Source organism: Myripristis murdjan, chromosome 23, assembly GCF_902150065.1.
Source record: "Myripristis murdjan chromosome 23, fMyrMur1.1, whole genome shotgun sequence".
Taxonomy (NCBI): domain Eukaryota; kingdom Metazoa; phylum Chordata; class Actinopteri; order Holocentriformes; family Holocentridae; genus Myripristis; species Myripristis murdjan.
Window position 1 is genome coordinate 20,461,160 of NC_044002.1, and position 20,954 is coordinate 20,482,113.

Here is a 20,954-nt window from a genome sequence, read left to right on the forward strand (position 1 = left end):
AATGCATCATTTGGCTGTACGAGCTGTTCGGAGAAATGTGATAAATATGTATTATTTTGGAGCTGTAAATAGATGACCCTGTTAAATAGTGGAGGGGGGAAATGCTGAGATGGAAGTATGGGAGCTAACTCGCTGTATGTTTGAGAAGCAAACAAATTTAAAGGAACAGTTCAACCAAAATAGATGCACTTCACTTTCCCATCGTGCAGTACAAGATGGTTTCTGTGCGATTTGGTGAGGTTTCCAGTCTCCCTTCACCTCAATGTAACGAAGGTGCATGGAGATTCATTTCGTGCAGCTCAAACGGTGAAAAAATTTCCACAAACAGTGGCGCTGATACTTTGCATCATCCACAGGCCCTCGGAGGCAAAGATTTTCATTGGGAACTACTTCCTGCCAAAGAAACAGATATGCAGATACACTGATTGAAGTGAAAAGTGTATTTTTGGGGCGAACTGCTCCTTTAAATGGAGTTTTAACCAACGCAGGCACAAGGATGTAGGTTTTATTTATTTTTTTTACACGAGTGGCATGCTATTATTGGGAGGGACGATTCCCCCCCCACATCTCAACATGGTGTGTGTGTGTGTGTGTGTGTGTGTGTGTGTTACGTAAGGCCGCTGCAGGGAGGTAGTGAATGGACGCAGTGTGTATGCCAGGGGCGAAAAACAGCGTGTCTTCCTGCCAGGTCCAACATGGGCACACAAACACGCCCACGCACACCCATACGCATGGTAATGTGATACTCTATTGATCCCCGTAGCGAAATTTTTAATCCACTTTCAGGACCAATTAGCGCTAACTATAATGACACGAGGCGCTGCGAACCCCCATCGGCAGCTTGTTGCTCCAATCAGTCATTTCACCAGATAGCACATATTTGGTGAAATGGGCACCAGTGCATTTATTTATTTATTTATTTATTCTTTATTTCATTCATTCATAAAAGAAAAGAACAATTTAATGGAAATACAAACGTTCCCAGACTTTGAATGAAAGGGAGCACAAAGAAGAATAATCTTATTTACTCTGCCCCTTTATCCGAAGAAATCCATTTACAAAAAGCATAATTTAAAACTACATACACATATGATCAATCAGGTTAGCTGAAATATCCGGTTGATGCTGGCCTTGTAATAAAAACTGGTCAGTCACTCATTTGATGGAAGGGAAGATATGATTTTATTCCTAACCTACTTCAGGGTTGGCAGTCTGTAAAACCTGCAGTAAAGCCCGCCTCACCTTGCCTCGCGGAGCTGTTAACCGCACGAAGAATTTCATTAGGCCGAGAGTTTTAGTGTCCAACTGCTGTTGTAGAGGCGTTTTCACCCGGATGAGAATACAATTATGGAGTTTACACTGAATATTTGCTGTTTTTTGGCAGGAAAATCAAAGGTCAAAGGTACACAAACGGCTGGTAAAACCCCTCTAATAAGCAAAATCATCTTTAGGTTGATGGCATGTGATTGAATCCGCTGACATGAGGGTAATTCTCTCTTTGATCACCGCCATCCACTGGGATGGCGGTGAAAGGTCACATTCAGCTACAAAACAGATTTGAGTTTTAGCGTAAACTTTTCTTAGACTTAGAAATAATCTCCCAGTTGGAGCCAAATCTCAAATGGGAGAAGCCAAAGGGCCACGGAAAGGCTGAATAGCAAACACCAGGCTGTGGCTATCTAGGTAAGATAGTCAGGGTAGTCAGGAATGGAAAACCTAACTTACAGCTTTTTATATTTTTATTTCCTTTTGGTTCCTTTTAGTTTTCCAGTTAGCTGAATTTTGCCGCGTTCACTTCCGCTCAGGATTCCATGCAAACGAGCGCCGACTTGAGAGATAATTAACGATTGGTCACCTTTGAATCACAAGTTGGAAATTCAGCTATCATTTCAGAGCTCTGGTTTCTACAATTTCAGTTCAAATTTTCACTCGGAGCACCCAAAATGTTGGGAAAACTGTCTTTTTTTGTTTACAGTAAGAACTGAATCAAGATGAATGCATTTATTTTGGTATTTTTGTCGGTGGAAAATGCAGTTTTTTTCTTTATGTTGGCATTTCCTCCAAGCTGACACCATGAAGTGTTGCAGGTGGAAAACGCACAGGTTGTGAAGCTGAGATGAATGCAGCGCTGCACTGTGGAGGACTTTGTTTGGCTCCAACCTGTGAGGTTTAACCAGCGTCGCCAGATGGGAATTATTAAACTATTGTGCCAGAGGATTAAAATGATGGCATTTTGAGGGAAAATTAGTGTACGAGACCAAAGGAAGAGAAACCAGGCGGAAATGTGTAATTTCCCTGCCAAAAATGAACTTTTTGTGAGAGACAATCTTGTGCACCACCCACTCACACACACACACACACATACACACACATACACACACACTGATTAGAACAGGCAAACAGGAGGAGAAAACACTTAATTTGCTCACCGCATGTTTTCACTCCTATGGACGTACGCATGTCATAAATGACTGGCTGGACGTGTTTCCCGCTAAACACTTTTAGCTCCTTTATTATAACTCAGTTTGGACTCTTTTATTCTATTTATGCACTTTAATTGGACTCTTTTATTCTATTTATGCACTTTAAACATTTTTTAGGCTCACATTTATGTTCTTTATTGATTGATTGAATGGCTGTATGTACTTTTTGTCCTTTATGGTGTATGTACTTTTATGCTATATGTATTATGTGTATTATGAGCTATGGGATACAGAGAATTTCCCTGAGGGGATGAATAAAGTATCTATCTATCTATCTATCTATCTATCTATCTAATCTGGGATCAGATTTCTCTAACACTATTTGTGACTGTTACAAAGAAAAACTGATCCTGAAGCAGCAGTCAGGACATAAAGCTAATTTCTGCCTTTTTTTCCCTGTCAAATGGTGAAATTATCGTACATCTGAAAACGCTGGGTTTAACTCCACCATGTTCTGTGAGTCAGAGTTGTGTTTTTTTTTTTTTTTTTTTTTTTTACGGCTAAAACCAGAACCAGTCTGCTCTCCTGAAGCTGATTCAGCCTCTCGCTCGAGGACACGTCAGCTGCAGCTCGGAGGGCCACGGCTCGAACCTCCGCCTCCTGTTTGGTTCTTCACGCCGGCTCTGATGTGAAACCCATTTAAACAGCACACAGCCCGAGGTCGGTGAACTCTGCAAAGCCTACTTCAGGGGAGATCTCGGGGACACCTGACACCTCTGTAAGACCATCTCTCCCACGGTAACTGTAAATCTGAAACCGGAGCGCCGGAGGGCCGAGCGTCCCCTGGGAGAGGCGGCCGTCCTGCCCGGGACGCCTACAGCGCTTTTCCATTCACCGTCCACCGTTAATTTTAGGAACGCCGTGAAAAACATGACAGGTGAAGAGCCATCTACAATGTGGCTCTCACACTCACATTAGTGGGCAATGTGTGTGTGTGTGTGTGTGTGTGTAGGTAGGAAGGTGGGTGGGTGTGTACAGTGTGTGTGTACTGTATGTGTGAACACTGGTGACTCTGTTTAAGTGGATGTGTGTTCTACTATTACACTATGTGTGTGTACGTACATGTTAAGACCAGTATGCCTGTGTGTGTGTGTGTGTGTGTGTGTGTGTTTGTGTGAGTGCACTTGAATTGCTATGCATTTCAAGTCCTGTGTGTTTACACTTGTGTGTATCAGTATATCTGTCTGTTGCATGTATTTGTACTACAACTCTGTGTAAAGATCAATGTGCCTCTGATTTTATGTGCATGCAGGCATGTGTGTGTGTGTGTGAGTGTGTGTGTGTGTCAAAGAGAAAAAAGGGGGTATAATTATAGCACCATAGACAAGATAATGACAAACTGCTCCCTCTTTCCCTCAAAGCCTTCAAAGTTTCTGTCTTCTCACACAGGCGTTTTTACTCTCTTCTCTCTGCGTGGCGTCTCTCGCCCCCCAGAGAGACGAAAAGAGAGTCGAAGACGAAGCAGAAGGCAGAGAAGAAGAAAAATTTAGAAATGAAGGGGTTTGTCTTCTCACACATAAGGGCCGCACTCTCTCTTTTCTCTCTCGGTGCTCAGTTTCTTAAAGCGTCACTGTCAGTTTTGCATGCTGGTGGCCCTAAACGGATTTTCAGTGGATTTTCTCCTGTTGGGTCCGTAGAAAATGACATTTTTCTATCGATAAATGGCCATTCTCGATCACCAGCTGACAATGGTGATTCAGACTACAGCCAGTTCATTAAAGCTTTTACATCTGCAGTTATAAACACTCATTTGCAGTCTCATTTGCAAGGAAGCTTCCTAGTTATGAAATACGGCCACTTAGGTCTGTCTAATTACAGCAGGAGGCGCAGGACACGTCCCAGTCAGGTCACTTGGTTTGGCAAAATCTGAGGGAAACATCAAGTGGCTCCTTTGCAGCGTTGAATATCCCGTAAGACCATGCAGCAAGTTGAAAACCCTGACATCGAATTTAACTGACATGTCAGTTAAAGGCAAGTTTGGAATTAAAGGTGTAGTACCCGACTTTTTTGCTCGGAATGGTTTGCTTGAAAAATTAACTTCCATGCAAAGAAAAAACAGGAGGAAAAAGAAAACCCTTCCGAAGTCATAGAACTGTCCGGCAAGGTAATTAGCGATGCTGTCATTTAAATTATACACTTGCACAGTGAGGTGAAAGGTCAGCTGTGCTCCAACGCGGGAACGTCACCACAGAGATGCAGCGGCTTTGCAATATCTGCAATAATGCAAAATACAGGGACTTTTATTGATAAATGATAGTCTTGATCATCACTGTGTGAACCTGTTTGGCATTAAATGGAAGATAACGAAGAATTATTTATTTGGAAATAAAGTTGCATAAGTTTATTAAATGTAAATACACAAGGTCTGTGCTTGTACGTGTTGGAATTTGTAAGTAGGGGATGTTAAGCCCAGTTTCGTGTTTTCGGGACAGAGGTGATCGGACGTTTTTCAGCAAATGAGACAGATCCTCTGTGTTGTGCTTCTGTCCTGCTGCACAGGAAATGATGTGTTTTACGTTCATTCATAGCCACTAGAGATGGGCGGGTTCGGGTAAGCTCACTAGAAAATACCACGACTCACGAAAATAGCACTCTGAGTAAGTTATAAATAACTTAAAGACACATTGCCTGCAATAGGCAATAGGCATTAGATGGTGCATTACTAGTCCACCATCTCTTCCTCTCTGTTACTCTCTCTCTCTCTGAAACACACACACACACACACGCAGCTTTATCATCAATTTGCGATGATGGTTTTGGTCAATGCATATCTTTTCGTTTAAAGTGCTGATGATTCACCTGCAAGCCTTTTTCCCTAAGTGGTATACTTTGCGTCTGTTTACATCGCCAAATCTCTTTTTTTTAGTCAGAGAGAAGAGGCTACCACTGATGATATTTTTTTTTTTTTTTTAGTTTATTTTATTTATTTTGAACATGTTGTATAGAGGACAACAGACAATGCAACAACAAGGCAACAGAAGAAAAAGTACAAAATAAATAAATTCAAAATTCAAATTCAGATACTGATGCACCTTTAACTGTCCCTGTTGTTGCTGCTGTTATCACTGTGTTGTTTTATACTGCCTTTTTTTTTTTTTAAACTATTTATTTATTTTATTTATTAATTTTTATACATTGTGCTGAAGTAGCAATCCTCATTTTCATTGTAACTTGTTGTGCAATGACAAATAAACTCATTCATTCATTCATTCATTCATTTGTTATTTCCTAGATGGCCAGCACATGTTCAAAAGGGAGTAGGAAGAAGTTAAAAAACTTATATGATCCTACCCCTTGAGTTCCTATATGGCCGATATGGCCGACTTAACCAGAGAAAAGATGGAAACAGCCGATGCTAAGGTTAAACAGAGCCGGTGTGGGAGCGGGTCGGCTGGGTTGTCTTGTCCGATGAAACCAACACAGACGACATTATCTGCTTTAGCTGTGAGGCCATAAGGCAGGTGAGCTCCATCAAATTGGCTAAATTTAGAGGTTTGCGGGTCGGTTCAGGCGGGTAATTGATGCATATTTTAGCAGGTCAGGAGGAGCAGATTGGCTCTCATAATACGACAGGTGGGTGCGGTTATTAACTGATTACTGATATCCACCATGGCTGAGCAGGCAAAATAAAAGAGCACCACCTCCAGAAAGTCAAACTGCGTCTTCAAGACAATCCGAGGAGGAAGACATCACAGCGCCGCCCACACGCTTTGATTGACAGGTGAACCCTGGGAAGCGCCGTGCATAAACAGCGCCGCGGTGACAGCTTAGCATCAAAGATGTCACCAAAATAAAACAAGGATCTGGCGGATTACCGCTTTCACCGTCAGAGGAGAAGAGGGAGTTTACACACATGCGCTCTGCTCTCATTTCTCCCGACGCAGTTTATCTTCTCAGAGAGTGAAAGAGAGAGAGAGAGAGAGAGCTCCTCTTGCTAAATCCCTTTGTGTGTGTCTCTCCCTCTCCTCCGCCTCCTTTTCTTCAGAGAGATAAACAGAGAGAAAGATACAGAGAGAGCAAAGCTTCCCTTCCTAAATCCCTTTGTCTTTAAGTGGTAAATGACTTATCCAACTTCCCACACACACACACACACACACACACACACACACACACACACACACAGCTTTAATCCATCCACACAGCGTATGGCTCTGCTCTGCTCTGTTGGTTTTTACTTCTGAACAGCACACAGGCAGCTTTTCCTTTTTTTTTTCCTTTCCTCCTTTCTTTCTTTTTGCCGTTTTTTCGCTGCAGGTGAAAGGTGTGACGCTTCTGTCAAGTCCGTGCCAGTCTGCCCTGTTCTCTTCCTGCATAATCTTGCCCAGGATGCTGACGCCGGGGAGGGTGGTGGGCGAGAAGGCGAGCGTGAGAAGAAATTGAACACACACACACACACATAAATAGATAAGCACACACACACATGCACACACCCCTTCAACGGAGGGATTATAGGTTTGGCTGAAAACCTGAAGCTAATATGACAATCTAGACAGTTTTAACTGCTTACACACACATACACACACACACACATTTGTATTACTATACTTACGAGGGAGTTAATTGACACCACACATTAATTTTCTGACATCCAACCCCAACCATAACACTACATGCTCAGTCTGATTTAAACCTAGTCCTGTTTTTACTGTGTGTCAGTAACTGTGATCATATCTGTCTTGTTTTTGTGTGTGCAGAATACCCAGAATACATGACCAGCACCGACATTCATTGAAATTTCTCCTGCGCTCTGTTATAATCATGTAAAATTCACGCATTAATACCAAGTGTGTTTCGCACTCAAACCAGAAACAGAGGCGGCGCTTGACATTCATTCCTGGCATGCACCTGAAATAAGCAGCTAGCTCCAGTTCGGCCACTTACATCAACAAGTGGACCCAAAAACCTCTTGCAGCGATGAACGCGGGACACATTTGGTATGAACGTATGAATTTTAAAGTGACTATAATACAAAATAAATTGGATTTGGGTGAAGTATTCCTTTAAAGAAGTGAGGGTCAGCAAAATGTCCTTACTTGGGAGGATTTTTTTTTCTTCCTTTTTTTTTTATCCTCGTGAGGACATTTGGTCCTGACAACCATAGAGATATAAGAACATGCACACACACACACGCACACACACACACACACACACACAGGAATAGCATTCTTCCACTCCAGTGACACTCCATTACTGCTCACAATAGCCTTGAGTCATTCATCGCCGGTATGCACCCACCATGGGGCTGTGCAGGAGAAATCTGCATGAATGCAGAAAAATCCCTTTGGCCGGTCCCACTTCCTATCTCTGCATCAGCATTTAACTGCGAACCAGGCTCCGGCTCGGAAATGACGGCCTCCACTCGTGCGTATTCACTAACAGGCGAAAAATCATCTCCATAAGGAGGGGAGGTTATTACTGCACAGGAGCGTGAGGGCGACCGGGCTCTCTTCCTGTATTTGGATCATGTCTGACCACCTGTGTGGCCAAATCAGACCAATCTGCCGGTGCGTTTATCACACTTGGCAAATCATCCGACTCTAATTCTGATTCTGGTTAATGAAGCCGGAGCAGGCCCGCGGGACGCCGAGCTCAGCCTCACACAAATCTAATTCAAACGACAGGGAGAGGATCTCGCCGAGGAATTCCAGGCCTCAAAGACGCCGTGTTGACCCCGGCGTCCCTACAGCCCGCTGCTAGTCACATGACCGGCAAGGAGCGCCGGGATTGGAGGACTAGGCTGCTGAGAAGTTGTAGCCTTATTGTGCTGGAGAACGGCTGCATCCTCTCTAAACCAACACACACCTTCTGCCTGCCAGTGGTGGGAAGCTCACTTTTAAAATGCAGATTAGTAGTTACCCTGTTAAAACTGTAGTAAGTCATGTAACTATTTCAATTACTTCATCAAAGTAATGTAACTTATTACATTTGATTACTTTTCTGACAAATCTTTTCCACATTGGTTTAAACCAGGTGATGTGAGCCTCACCACAGAGCTCAACACTGACTGTCAGATGTTTATTAGAAGTTCTTCAGGAAAACTGGAATTAAGATCCGAATGTTTTGATTTTTAAACACAACCGCCAAAACGAATCACACACAACAAACAGCCTGGACGTGGTCGGCTGGTCTCAGGTTTGGCAGGCCGGCGGCTTGGGGCAACACGCTTTGATTTGATTGGCCGACGGGGGGCGATGCAAATTCAAACAAGAGAACCAATCAAAAACAACATGCCAACAGAGCCTGTCTAGACGCCGAGACGCTCCTGTTACAAACCTGTTGCAAATTTATTGTCTGGAAATCTGCCAAAACAAAATGTTCCTGCACGGCGACAAGATGCAAAGCAGCAGAATGAAAGTTTTATTCAACATATGAACGTTTTATAAAAAATCCCAACACTGCTGCCTGTATGTTTGTGTGAACCTTCCAGTGACTAGATTCATAGCCTATACTTATTTCCTTATATGCAGTATCTTATTGGGTGTCCACGTTTTACAGAAATAACAGACAATAGGTAATAAAGTTTGCTTATTTACATACTAAAGCCTTCAGAGGAACAGCAAGCCACTGGTTAACGTATTTGTTAACTGACAAGAATTGATGATTAAAGCTGCAATAATCAAAACTGCTTAAGGGACATTTTAAGTGAGGACCATTTAGAATCTTTTTTTTTTTTTTTAATCAAAACTTGATTGGAAGCTACAAAAACTGAAATTGTGAAAAGGGGGGCCGTTTAGACTCATCTGACAGCCAAAGTTGCTCATAGATTGTATGTTTATTCCTCCATTTTATCAGTTAAGTTCAAACAGTCAAAACAGTGTTTTTTTTTCAGCTTTAAACTCTTGATAATCAGTGGCTGATAATGACTGCTGCTGTATGGCCTGTGGAGTCACACATTTCAACAATTAGATATCAAAAAGTCTTTACGAATTGCCTTTAACGAGCTGAGGGCTTCGATTTTTTTCCGAAGAGAAACCCTATCATTGTTAATTCACTTCACTGAGAGAAAATGAGAGGAATAAAAAAGACAAAATGAGATCTATTCCTTTTATTTTTCTGCCAGTTCCAAGAAAAGACGTCAAGGTTACTGCAGGGGCTCCGGGTAAGTCAGACGCAGTGAACACTCCTGCCGATTTCACTCTGAAGTGTTTCATTAATTAAATATTTGGGGTAGGGTTAAGGTGAGGCTGGCAGTCGTGTCCTCACTGCGAAGGTCTGCAGCTCAAACTAAACCTGTGCTCACATGGATAAAAGTACAAGAACACACAAAGTACGCAAACACACAAGCACACAAACACACACACACACACACACACACACAGAGAGAGAGGCAGATCCCTCCTAGCCACTAACCCCAGGCACCCTGCTGGAGTTTACACTGGCTGCAGTAACACCAACACCCCCCCGCCTCTGCACACAGAAATATATCAATGGGACTTAACATGAGTGAGAACGTGTGGAAAAATCCTCCATGGAAAATGAATGTACGGCGAGTCGGCTCGCACCTGGTCTAAACTTAACCGTCCGGCACCATTTAAACCTCCCTGCACACTTTAAATATATGTGCGCGGTGATAAATGGGAACGTGAGAAAGTCAGATAGAGAAAGAGAGCGCGAGAGAGAAAGGGCAGTCAGAGGTGGGAGGAGAGGGAAGGGGGGGGCCGGGCTGGTGGTGGAGAAAGAGGCGGGCAGGCGGTAAGTGATATATAGTGAGGAGGAGAGTGATGAGAGAACAGAGGAGGAGGAGAAGCTCTTCTATCCATCACTGTGATAGCATCACCTCCAGCAGTGTTCTCCTGTCGCGCTGGTCTCCTGAGCGACGGTGCCAAACCGCTGATAGACTGTGCTCAAAGACAGCCGCCCTGCTATCACAGCCTCACCCGGGGAAGGCAGGCTATTCTTTTTCAGCTTCGGAGAAAAACACACCGAGGCTTTCCTTCCAAAAAGATTTCGAGATGAAACAACTCTGTCTTGGCTTGCTCCGTCTGATGTAATGATCGATTTTGGTCTACGATACAATCAACACATAGATAAATATACATACAACAAAGGGCAGAGCGTGTCATTAACCTGTTGAACTCTCACTTCCCCTTAAATTCCACCTTTTTAAGTCACTTCAGTGCTGGAATACACAATTTTTCCATATTGTAAGACAATGATTCACATGTATTCTGTACCTGTGGCTGCAGTGCTTCATTCAAGCTACATTACACTTCCATTGAGTGAAATACCGTATTTCACCAATTAATCGCCCGGCCGCAAATAGCCGCCTGGTTCTTATAAACGCCTGGGGTCTGCACCCATTTTGCGTATTAAACGCCCACCTGAATAACCGCCGGGGCGATTATTTGCATTATATTGAGGTAACCCAAAATAAGGTTATTCACCTTATTTTTGCAGAAGTAAACAGTTAGTCGCACGATAACTGTCGCACTTCCATTATCTGTCAAAATAAGAGCGCTAGCTAACGTTAGAAAAAAAGGGTGTACCATAATCTTAAATCGACCGACTGTAAATATGTTGGACAGTAACTGTCATCACATTAATGGCCTGGTGCAGGTCTGTGCAAAAATAAATAAAGGCCTGCAGCAAATAGCCGCCTGGTTCTTTTAAACGCCTGGGGTCCAAGTTGATTTTGCGTATTAAACGCCCGGGCGATTAATTGGGGAAATACGGTATTCAAACCCAAAATGCCACTGTTTTATGCACCATTACAATAAAACAGAAAATATCTCGATGTTTTGTGCATCATCATTTCATCTTACGTTATCTAATTTAACCATGTACACTCCTGATCAAGATCTTAAGACCAGTTGAGAAATTGCAAGAATTTACATTTTGCACTGTTGGATCTTAAGAAGGTTCTAAGTAGAGCTTCAGAATGCAAAAAGAAGAAATGGGAGTGAGACAAAAAAAAAAAATTTGAGTAAGCAATTTATTGCAAACAACCATCAAACTGAAATAGGCTGTTCATCAGCTGATCAAAAGTTTAACACCACTGCCTTTAAAAGCCCAAATCTTGGCAAAAATGTGGATTCAGTGTCATTCTCTGTCAGGTATCCACACTGTCATGACCTCCTGATTGTGTTCTGAAGATTTCGATCAGGAGTGTACGTCAGTGAGTCTTTCTTCAGGTGTGCATGAGCTTTCATGACCTTTCCCGGCTTATTCCCAAAGGCAGCACATCAGTTTAAGCGGTGGACTGGGGCTGAATCTGAAATGCATTTGCCAGTATTCCACCTTCAAAACCACAGCTTACTTTGTGAACAACAGTGTGGATGCGACTTCTAAGGCAGTTTTTGCACAACGGTGAGCAGTTCCACAGCTTGAAAAAGTAAAAATTTCAACACCCAGAAATCGTTCAAGGTGACGGCAGGAGACTGCACACAGGTCGATGTTGTTTACCAGCCCAGCCGGTGTGTGATGCTTTCCTCCACAGAAAACCGAAATGATGAAAAAGGCAAAAACAAGCGTCCATGCCGCCGTGTCCCAGCTGGCAGCGGCGCGTACCTTTTGACCACAACTTCCTGTGTTTGACCTTTGTTGCGTGCCGGTCTCCCTGTTCTCTCCCATCCTTCCTGTCCCTTCCTGTCTCTCTTCTCTCTAAACTGCCCAACGCAGCAGAAACGCCATAAAAATAGAAACACATCATATGCTTTTCCTTCACGGTAGCAATCACTTCGTTATAGAGGGTGTCATGTTTTCAGATGGCGGGTATCTTGTTTTGGGATGAAAGTCTCCATATCTAAATGGCGAAATTCCAGTGGTGAATGAAATGAGGCTTCAGCGTCTGGAACGGATACTGACAGCGCAATAACAGACCTGCTTTCCATGGAGACAAGTGAAGAGCTCTGCCGCCGCCGAATGCTGAATGCTTTATCTCGACTGTTTTTGTGTGTGTTTCTCCACTCTCCTTGAGAAAAGGTAAGTAGGTGGACTTAAATAAAAACCCTTGTCCTTTGTGTCCATTATTCTCTGTCCTCCTTCCCGAGAGACTGATGATGCCTTTATCGCCCCGGGGCTGTAACGCTCCCCGACTGCCGGACAGAGGATGGACTGCAATTATGCTAATGCCGTCCTCTGGAGTTGAATGTGCCGGTGGGTGTGGAATGGGAAGTTCGGTGGTCGGGTTACTGTCATCCAGGCGCAGACGCACATGTCACAGCCAATGGAGATGGAGCGGTATTCTAGATTTAGAAATAGGGAGGCTAAAAACGGGGCGGACACGCATCCACTTCAAGGGAAGGGGAAGGGGGAAAATGAGAAATCAAGCGAGGTCAAGGTTGGGTCGGACCTTCAACTGTCGGGAGGACGAGATAATACAGATAGAGCAAGGTGAAGGAGGGGAGAGAGAGAGAGCGAAAGAAAGAGAAAGTGGTTGGGGTGTGTGATATGACGGTATCAGATCGTGAACGAATAAAGATACAATCTGAGTCCCATGCTACAGTGACAGTGCACATTCCTCAGCTGTCCTGATGCTGCTCCAACACGCATTCAAAGTCAGTCAAACCTCAAATCACGCTATTCACCGGTCCGTTTTGCACTTTACCCGACTGACACGCCAATAAACCAGTAATAGCAAACAGTAGGTAGAGCCTTAGATTTCTTTCCCTCCCTTTTTACTTGGAAACACAGCAGCATGTTTGACAATGAAGAAGAAATGGTTCCTAAAATAAATTCAGCATCGGTAATATGGGACTGGTGTGGATTTTCCAAGATCGACATGGTGCAAATTACAGTTATTTGCGGTTTGCAGACACGGTTAACGTGTCGGGAGGCAATACAACAAACCTTTTGAAACCGCCTCGAAAGAAAGCTAGCCCAAAGAGCATGCAAAGTGAAGCAGGAGGAGGATCTCATGTGACTTACACAGCCAGAGGACACAAGGCCAAAACAAACAGCTTCAAAAAAAAAGGCATTGGAGAGGGTGTACTCCGAAAGAGGTAGCCGATGTAGTGACATGTTACCTGGCCAGGGATAGGATTCCCATAAAACTGTAAAATGAGGGTCTTAAAAAATATTTTTATTTTTTGATGCAGATCAAAAAATATTTGATCTGCATTAAGAGTTACCACAAAAAATTTTTGAACACCACCATCCCAGAGTGCAGTTTTTCAGGGTGGAGAACATGACCTACATGAAAGGCAGTGGGTCTAACATGGTGAAGGCCTTGCACCTCATCAGCTAGACTGTGTTTTAGTATGAAACAAAATAAAATATAGTCCCTACTATTCTTTTGTCTCCTAGTGTGGCTATATTTTTGTTAAATCGGGAAATTGGTTTGGTTGTACTGATCAATAACGGACAAAATATCAACATGAAAAACAACTGTGATATTGTGTATTGTGATCCTGCCAGAAAAAAAAAATCATGATATGATGTTTTTGCCGTATCGCCCACGCCCGGGTGGTGTGTTGACCTCGTACCTGTGTGGGGTTGTAGAGCTCCTGCAGGGCGTTGCGGGAGCCTTTCCTGCAGCAGCCGTCCACCACAAAGGGGTTCCTCCGCATGACTGCAAAAAAAAACAAGAGAGAAAACTGTTAAACTCAAATTTATTTATAAAGCACATTTGCAGTTGACCGAAGTGCTGTACATGTTATGAGCCCCCAGCATTTTCAAACACCAACTCAATCGAGAGAAGAGCAACAGATGAGAAACTAGCGTAGGCGGAACAGTTTAGGTCAAGAGTTACTTACTAAACTCTTTCATGTGAAAAACACTGTTTTGAAAGTTTCTCGATTAATCAATCAGTCCATCGACAGAGAATTTAGCAAGTGTAATTCTGATAATCAATGATTTGCTTTAGTCATTTATCAAGTAATCAACATTTGCTGACTAAAATGCTAAGATACGAAGATTTGCTTACTTTTCTCCATTCATATCAGCATAAAGACATTACTTTGGGCTCCGCTGACCTCTGATGACTATTTGTCATTATTTTTGACAGTAAAGACAAATGATTAATTGATTAATCAAAAAACGATCAATTGATTAATCAACAAGGGAACCATTCATTAGTCTCAGCTATAATAGGTGCACTATTGATCACAGACCAACTTTTTGATAACGTTTTGTCGCCAAGACTCCAGACTCCAGAGATTTTTGTTTTCTGTCTCTACTGTCAGTCCAAAGATGAAGGACAAAACAAGAGCTCTGATCAAAACAGTCGCTCCAATACGCCTTTCATTTTGCGATGTTGTGAATGATGAACAAGTGAAATTCAGTTCTGTCTTTGACCCCCAAGAGCCTCCGTGAGGATCCCACTTTGGGAACCATCGCTTTAAACAACCAACTGCAGAGAGAGTGGGGGGGTGTAAAGCTACAAGGAAAACCAATGAGAGCGCTAACTTTATGCCAAGGGCACAGCCACAGTTCAGAGTTTGTTTGGCTGGATCTCAGCTCTTTACACAACTCGATACAGAGCAGTAGCTGCTGGCAGTGGCTCAGTGGGAGCAGCCAGCACAACACTCCGCCCCCGCCAACACACTCTCTCCAATTACTCGGGACGGAGCGGCGCTGAAGGACGGAGCAGGATCGGCAGGGAAGAAAATGAACCGCTAACGAGAAAGCCAAAGACTTAATGAGAGTTCGTTCCTCGCGTTAGCCCCACATTGAGCCCACACATGTTTCTCCTATCAGTAAAGTGGGTAATGTGAAGAACAAATTATGCACATTTGACTTCTATACATATACATTACTTTCATCAGTAAACCCACAAGAATGAATGACAAATGATACACATTTGCACTTTGGTACATATTTCTCTACTCCTATCATTTCCATCTTAAACCTGACAAAATGAATAACAACTGATGCACATGTGAATGCCTTGCGATATTTTGGTTTATATGCCACATTGGCCAGTAAACCAAATAATGTGAACTACAAATTATGCACATTTTACACTTCAAGACACCTGTTACTTCCATCAATAAACAAATAAAAAGTGGAGAACAAATGTCAAAGATTTCTTCTTTGGGATCTATTTTTTGTACTTATGTCACTTCTTATCAGTAAATTAGACAATGTGAATCCCACCTAATACACATTTACATTATTAATATGTAACTTTCTCAAGAAGAATAGTTTATCTGAACTAATGGGTTTCTAAACAAATAAATACATGTTGCCTGAGGATTGGTTCATATGATACTAAAGCAAATGATGTGAATAATGGACTTCTTATCAGCAAGCCTGATAATGTGAATCACAAATGATGCACATTTGCATGCCTGGAGAGTTTAAATGACCAGTAAGTGAAATGGTGGGAATAACAAATTATGCACATGTACACCTCTGGCCACAGTTCTCTGTATGTTACTTCAATCAGTAAATCTGATAATGTGAACAAAAACCTATTCACATATGTGCCTTTACACACATGTAATACCTCCATAAGGAAACCAGATAATGTGAATACCTACTGTGAAACATTTGAGCTTCTGCACACATTTTCCTACAAATGTTTCTTCCGATGTGGATAGCCAATAATGCACATTTAGGAATGCACATTTGCACATGTGCTGTGTAAACCAGGTAATGTGGCAATTTGCTCATCCTGCACACATGCACTTGCACTGTAATTATAGAATCAGTACGCTTACAAACATCTGTAAATGTGCTTTTTAACTAATACTTACTCAATATTAGCATCATGAGAGTGTTGTTTACAATATTTTTATGTGTAATTTAGGTTTTTATCCATTTTTTGCTGCTGCAGTGGTCATTCAAAAATCTATAAAGCTCATCTTATCTTTTTCATATCTGTCTTGTCAAAACCACATCAAAGAAGCGAATTCACATTATCCTGTAAGTTGCTGTTTTTTGGTTGTTGTTGTTGTTTTTTTTTCCTGGTTAAAGATTAATCAGGTGCTAGCCAGCCGCAGATATTCCCAATTCCTGTCTGTGGACTGTAATCCCTTTCTTGGCCCAAAACAGATCCATTGATGGAGCCCTGGGGAACGAGCTGAGTGCTTGTTAGTGTAACGAGCCACAACAGACAGCCATGACCTTCAAACGCTGAGGGAGGATAGAGAGGGAAGGGATGCCTGTACACCCTGAAGAAACAAACACTCCTGCACACTCACACACACACACACACACACACACACATACAACTGATCATGCACGCTCGAAGACAAAGAGCATGACTGATGTTAAAGCTGGTCTTTAATAATGCAGTTCAGCGCTCCTTCCTACTGTGCACATTGTAAACAGGCAATTACGGCTCTCTCAATGGACAAGAACATCTCTCTCTGCAATAATGCAATAATGGAGAATCTTCTCTTTTTTGGACACACACTCATGCACACACACACACACACACACACACATCCTCAAAGCGGCAGAATCAGCAGAGCGGTACGGTGGTGATTACTGATTGCCGTGGAGAGAGAGACGCTTCAGGTGGAGCTGAGGGTAATGAGGATTCATTCCCGGTGAAGTCTGTGTGTGACTGCTCTCCGCTGCTCTGAATGGCACTAATCGGTCAGAAATCCACGGTGATATTTATCTGCTAGCACCGGTAGGCCTGCCGCTAATGACGATGGATGCCAAAATGAATCAGTTTGAAAGTGCCGTCTGCGCCCGGTACAAACACACACGGTTTCAGCCCTTTTTCATTGAGATAGGAAAAACAAAACGTAAAGCTCATCTTCACTTAAGCCCCTCATCTTCAAACACACACACACACACACACACACAAAAGTAGCTTGAATCCGTGCACACACCTTATTGTTCTGTTCTGCTCCGCCGCCTCCAGGTGTTTGGGCGTATTCACAAACACACACATTATACCTCCAGACAGCAAGCAGACACAGGCCGCTCTGTTTAATCTGCCGCTAATCCTGCCTGTGGTCTGCTGTGTGCAAGACTGTCTTCACCTTGCTGTTCATCCCACACAAACTGACAGACACACACACACACACATACACACTGATACACACACACCACTCCAGGCTTTGGGACCCAACCAGCGACCAACAAAGCCCAAATCCGGCACAGCGAGCTGAGGAGTGTGTAACCAGAAGACGCCTACCTAGCCAACGGGAACATGAGGTAACCCAAGAGTCACCCACCAACACCTGGCTCGCTGGCTGACGGGAACTGAGCCGTAACCATGGAAACCGCTCAGCGCGCTCGCCATCCTCTCACCTGCTCCGGCTGGCCCGGTTCCTCAGGCTGGGAGTCGGGAGCCTGAGGTAAGGTCGTGGGAATGCAGAGGCTTTTCATTTCCTCAGTGCTGACAGGTACGGAGCATACGGCATTGAAAACACACACACACACACGCACGCACACACACACACACAGTCTTATGACCATGCACAAACAACTCTAGTGTCTATGTTTTTTCTCTTTTTTTGTTATTTTTTATAGTGACTATACACAGGTACCACCAAGTTCAATAAGGAACGCAATCCCAGATCAAATGTACTCTGAAGCGCCTTGATATCTGCACTAAGTATTGTCCTCAGTGAATGTAATGGTATGTAAATTCTGCATTTTTCTGTCATGTGCTGTTACAAAAGGTGCTGCTGTTGATGCACAAAAATTTTCATCCCTGGCTGACGATAAAGTATTATCAATACATCGAACAATCAATATTTAAAGCCCAATATCACTGTTTTCCGTCTCAAAGGGCTTTCCAGGCGACAAAACAGGATGACACTCCCTGACTTAATCCTCAAAGCGGCCAAGAAAAAAAAAAAAAAAAGCCTCTTATTCATCTATGACAGTGAATAAGAAGCCAAGTTTGTGGACTTCCAGAGAGCCAGCCTCGGTACTGCAGTAATCACCCTCATCTATGCTCTCTTCATAGATTCATTCTCAATGAAAATGCGCATGATTGATGCTACAGTAGTGCATGTTCAATAATGCAAGCCCAAGTGTCTTTGGGAAGAGATATATTATGCGTTGAAATTCAGCGGCGTTCTCCTCTCGCTTTGTGAGTCAACTCATTCTCGTGCAGGTGCGATAATGTCTCTTTATCTGGGTTGGAGGCTTCATCCTTTATCAGAGGTTGTGCTGTTTCACAGGTGCGCCGTATGCAAAATTGCACGGGGGTTGAGTTAAGTGAGGACCGGTAAGATTCAACTGACAGAAAAACGTGGGGGCTAAGCACGTCATTTATCATGGTTTGTAGTTTGCAGCGGTGTGAATGCATTATGGAATAAAGCTGCAGCACCGGCGCTGTCAGGTTCAAGCTTCACATCTCAAATATCAACTTTGCAGTAACAAAGAAAAAGAGCCGCATTTTTTCAGCTTGGTGACGATGCATTTTTCGAGCTGCGGAGGGGCGTTTTGGACGGGTTTCAGAAGCCTAAGAGGAAGTAAAAAATTTCCGAACCCACAGAGCGGCGGGTAATCCTTCAATTGAACTAAAAACTTAAAATCACCTCAGTTGGACTTGCAGAGTTTCAACACGACAGCAACAATGAGCACTTTCCTCTCAAGGTACAAAGTGTATTACAGAAGTTCCTCCCTCCTCCCCTTCAGCTGATCCAGCTCCACTTCAGCCGTCACTCATCCTGATGAGCTATTAAATTAAAAGTGGAAATAATTGAAAAGAGGAAAATGAAGCCTGTGCAGACCCAACTCAACGTGGAAGAAGCACGGCTGCTGAGAATCATCTGGACCCATCTATCAAATTACATGCCTCTTCCACGTTTGATGGCTGTGGAATCTGAACACTCTTCACTTAAACTGAACCTTGGCAACTTTGCATTGTGCATCTTTACGTTGTTTACTGTCATGTCAGCCACGGGTTTTTGAACTTTTTAATGCTCCGAGCCCTAAAAATGACTTTTTATTAAGCTGCACCCCCCCATCTGAGGTAATTTTACCCTTGGGTTATATGAAAAAATATTTTGGTTTAAGTATCACACTTGGACACTGAGCAAATTAAAATAATAATATTAAAACAAATATTATATACTGATAAAATTGCAATCGATAACAGTTTTTAGTTAATTATATTATTGTGAAACTATTTCTCATTTTGTTGAGGACCCCTGGAAGCCTCTTAAGGGCCCTTGGAGGTCCCTGGATCCCACATGATTTGCTTGTCAGCTGAGTTTTAAGCACACCTTTGCAGCAAAAATGTAAAAGAGGCGCATTTCCATCGGCCAGGTACATCAGAAAACTCATTTTCAAAATAAAACGGGAATGGAAAGATTCCTTTATGCTACGGCGCGATTAATTCCACAAATGCGTTTGCGCTATTTGTCATATCATTTCTTTACCAAACACTCACCGCATCAAGTGAATGAAAAACATTTTTTCGCACCGTGAAGACTTGACATTTGGATTCAGCCTTTCTAATTCGATGAATTGTAAATGCGAGGGTGCCAGCGGAGCTATCGAGGCTCGGTCCAAAAGAGCTCCATCCTCCTGCTGGCTCGCTCCTCTTCCCTCTCTCGGGCTTTAATGCACTGAGTGGTGCTCTTGCCAGGCTAAATACCAGCGGCCCAGTCAGTCTCCAGTATGTACCCCCAAGGTAAGAGACGGTCTGTGTGCTGCACAAACATGCACACACACACTCGCACACCACAAAACACAGTACACACAGTATTCAGCGTTCAGACTGGGCTTTCATCAGCCTTAGCGGGCGCACGGCGGAGCTGACAGGCCTCCGCCCATCCACCTCCTCCCTGTCACCATCATCCTGCTGCTGAAACTGCTCTAACCGAGATGAAATGCTCTAATTCTAAGTTTATTAGTCCTTTTTAAAGGCACGAGGAGAGACGCCTGGATCCTTCCAGCTCAATAAGACAAGCTAGCCTCTCTGTCATCAACTAAGAACCAGTGGGAATACTCAAAGTGCTTCCTAGTAAAACTTAATGCCCCCTCACTGCTCCCCGAGGCACAAATCCTCTAAATGAAGCAGCGTCGTGCCCGGCAAGGTCACAGACGGGACGGGTTTCACAATTGAGTTAAAACATCTAACAAAATGTCTCTTTTGGCTTTGAAGAGGAAAGCGGGGAAAGGAAAAAAAAAAGACAAAACGGCGTCATCCTGAATGAACTCCCCTTTCCCTGTGTATGCCGCCCAAAGCTGCTTTTTGCCAAGAGAGGCTCGCCTCTGCCAGAGATTCGAGCAAACCGACGTCGTAAATCGCGCACGCCACGCAGCGGCAAACACCACGAGAGAGCCCCGAATAAAAGCCGGTAAATCACATTTCTTGGAGTGTGCACGGCGCCGGCTCTATTTCTCGTTTTAATTATCCTTGTTTTCATCTGTTCTCCGTCCCGTGCTTTCTCGATTTCACAGCGTGCGACATATATCTTAAAATACACCGTCTTTTATGAAGGGGTTTAGCTTGTTGGGCTTCTGTGCTCGGGATCCTCCTGAGTATTGCTGTTTTCACATGTCGTTCTCGGGGTGGCTGATTATTTCAGGAATATAACAGCCTCTTCCCATATTGTATCACAAAGTCACAAACATATTCTGTATCTGCGGGCTGCAACGGTTCATTGA

At 43.3% G+C, this 20,954-nt stretch overlaps 1 protein-coding gene across 2 annotated transcripts in view; it reads right to left on the minus strand.

The window, feature by feature from the left end:
* chst11 (carbohydrate (chondroitin 4) sulfotransferase 11) overlaps positions 1–20,954 on the minus strand; it is an 83,579-nt gene that overhangs the window by 9,109 nt on the left and 53,516 nt on the right. For both annotated transcript variants that reach the window (XM_030046408.1, XM_030046407.1), the window contains exon 2: positions 13,907–13,992. In XM_030046408.1, coding sequence (XP_029902268.1) covers positions 13,907–13,992 — 86 coding nt within the window. The remainder of the gene's footprint in view (positions 1–13,906; positions 13,993–20,954) is intronic.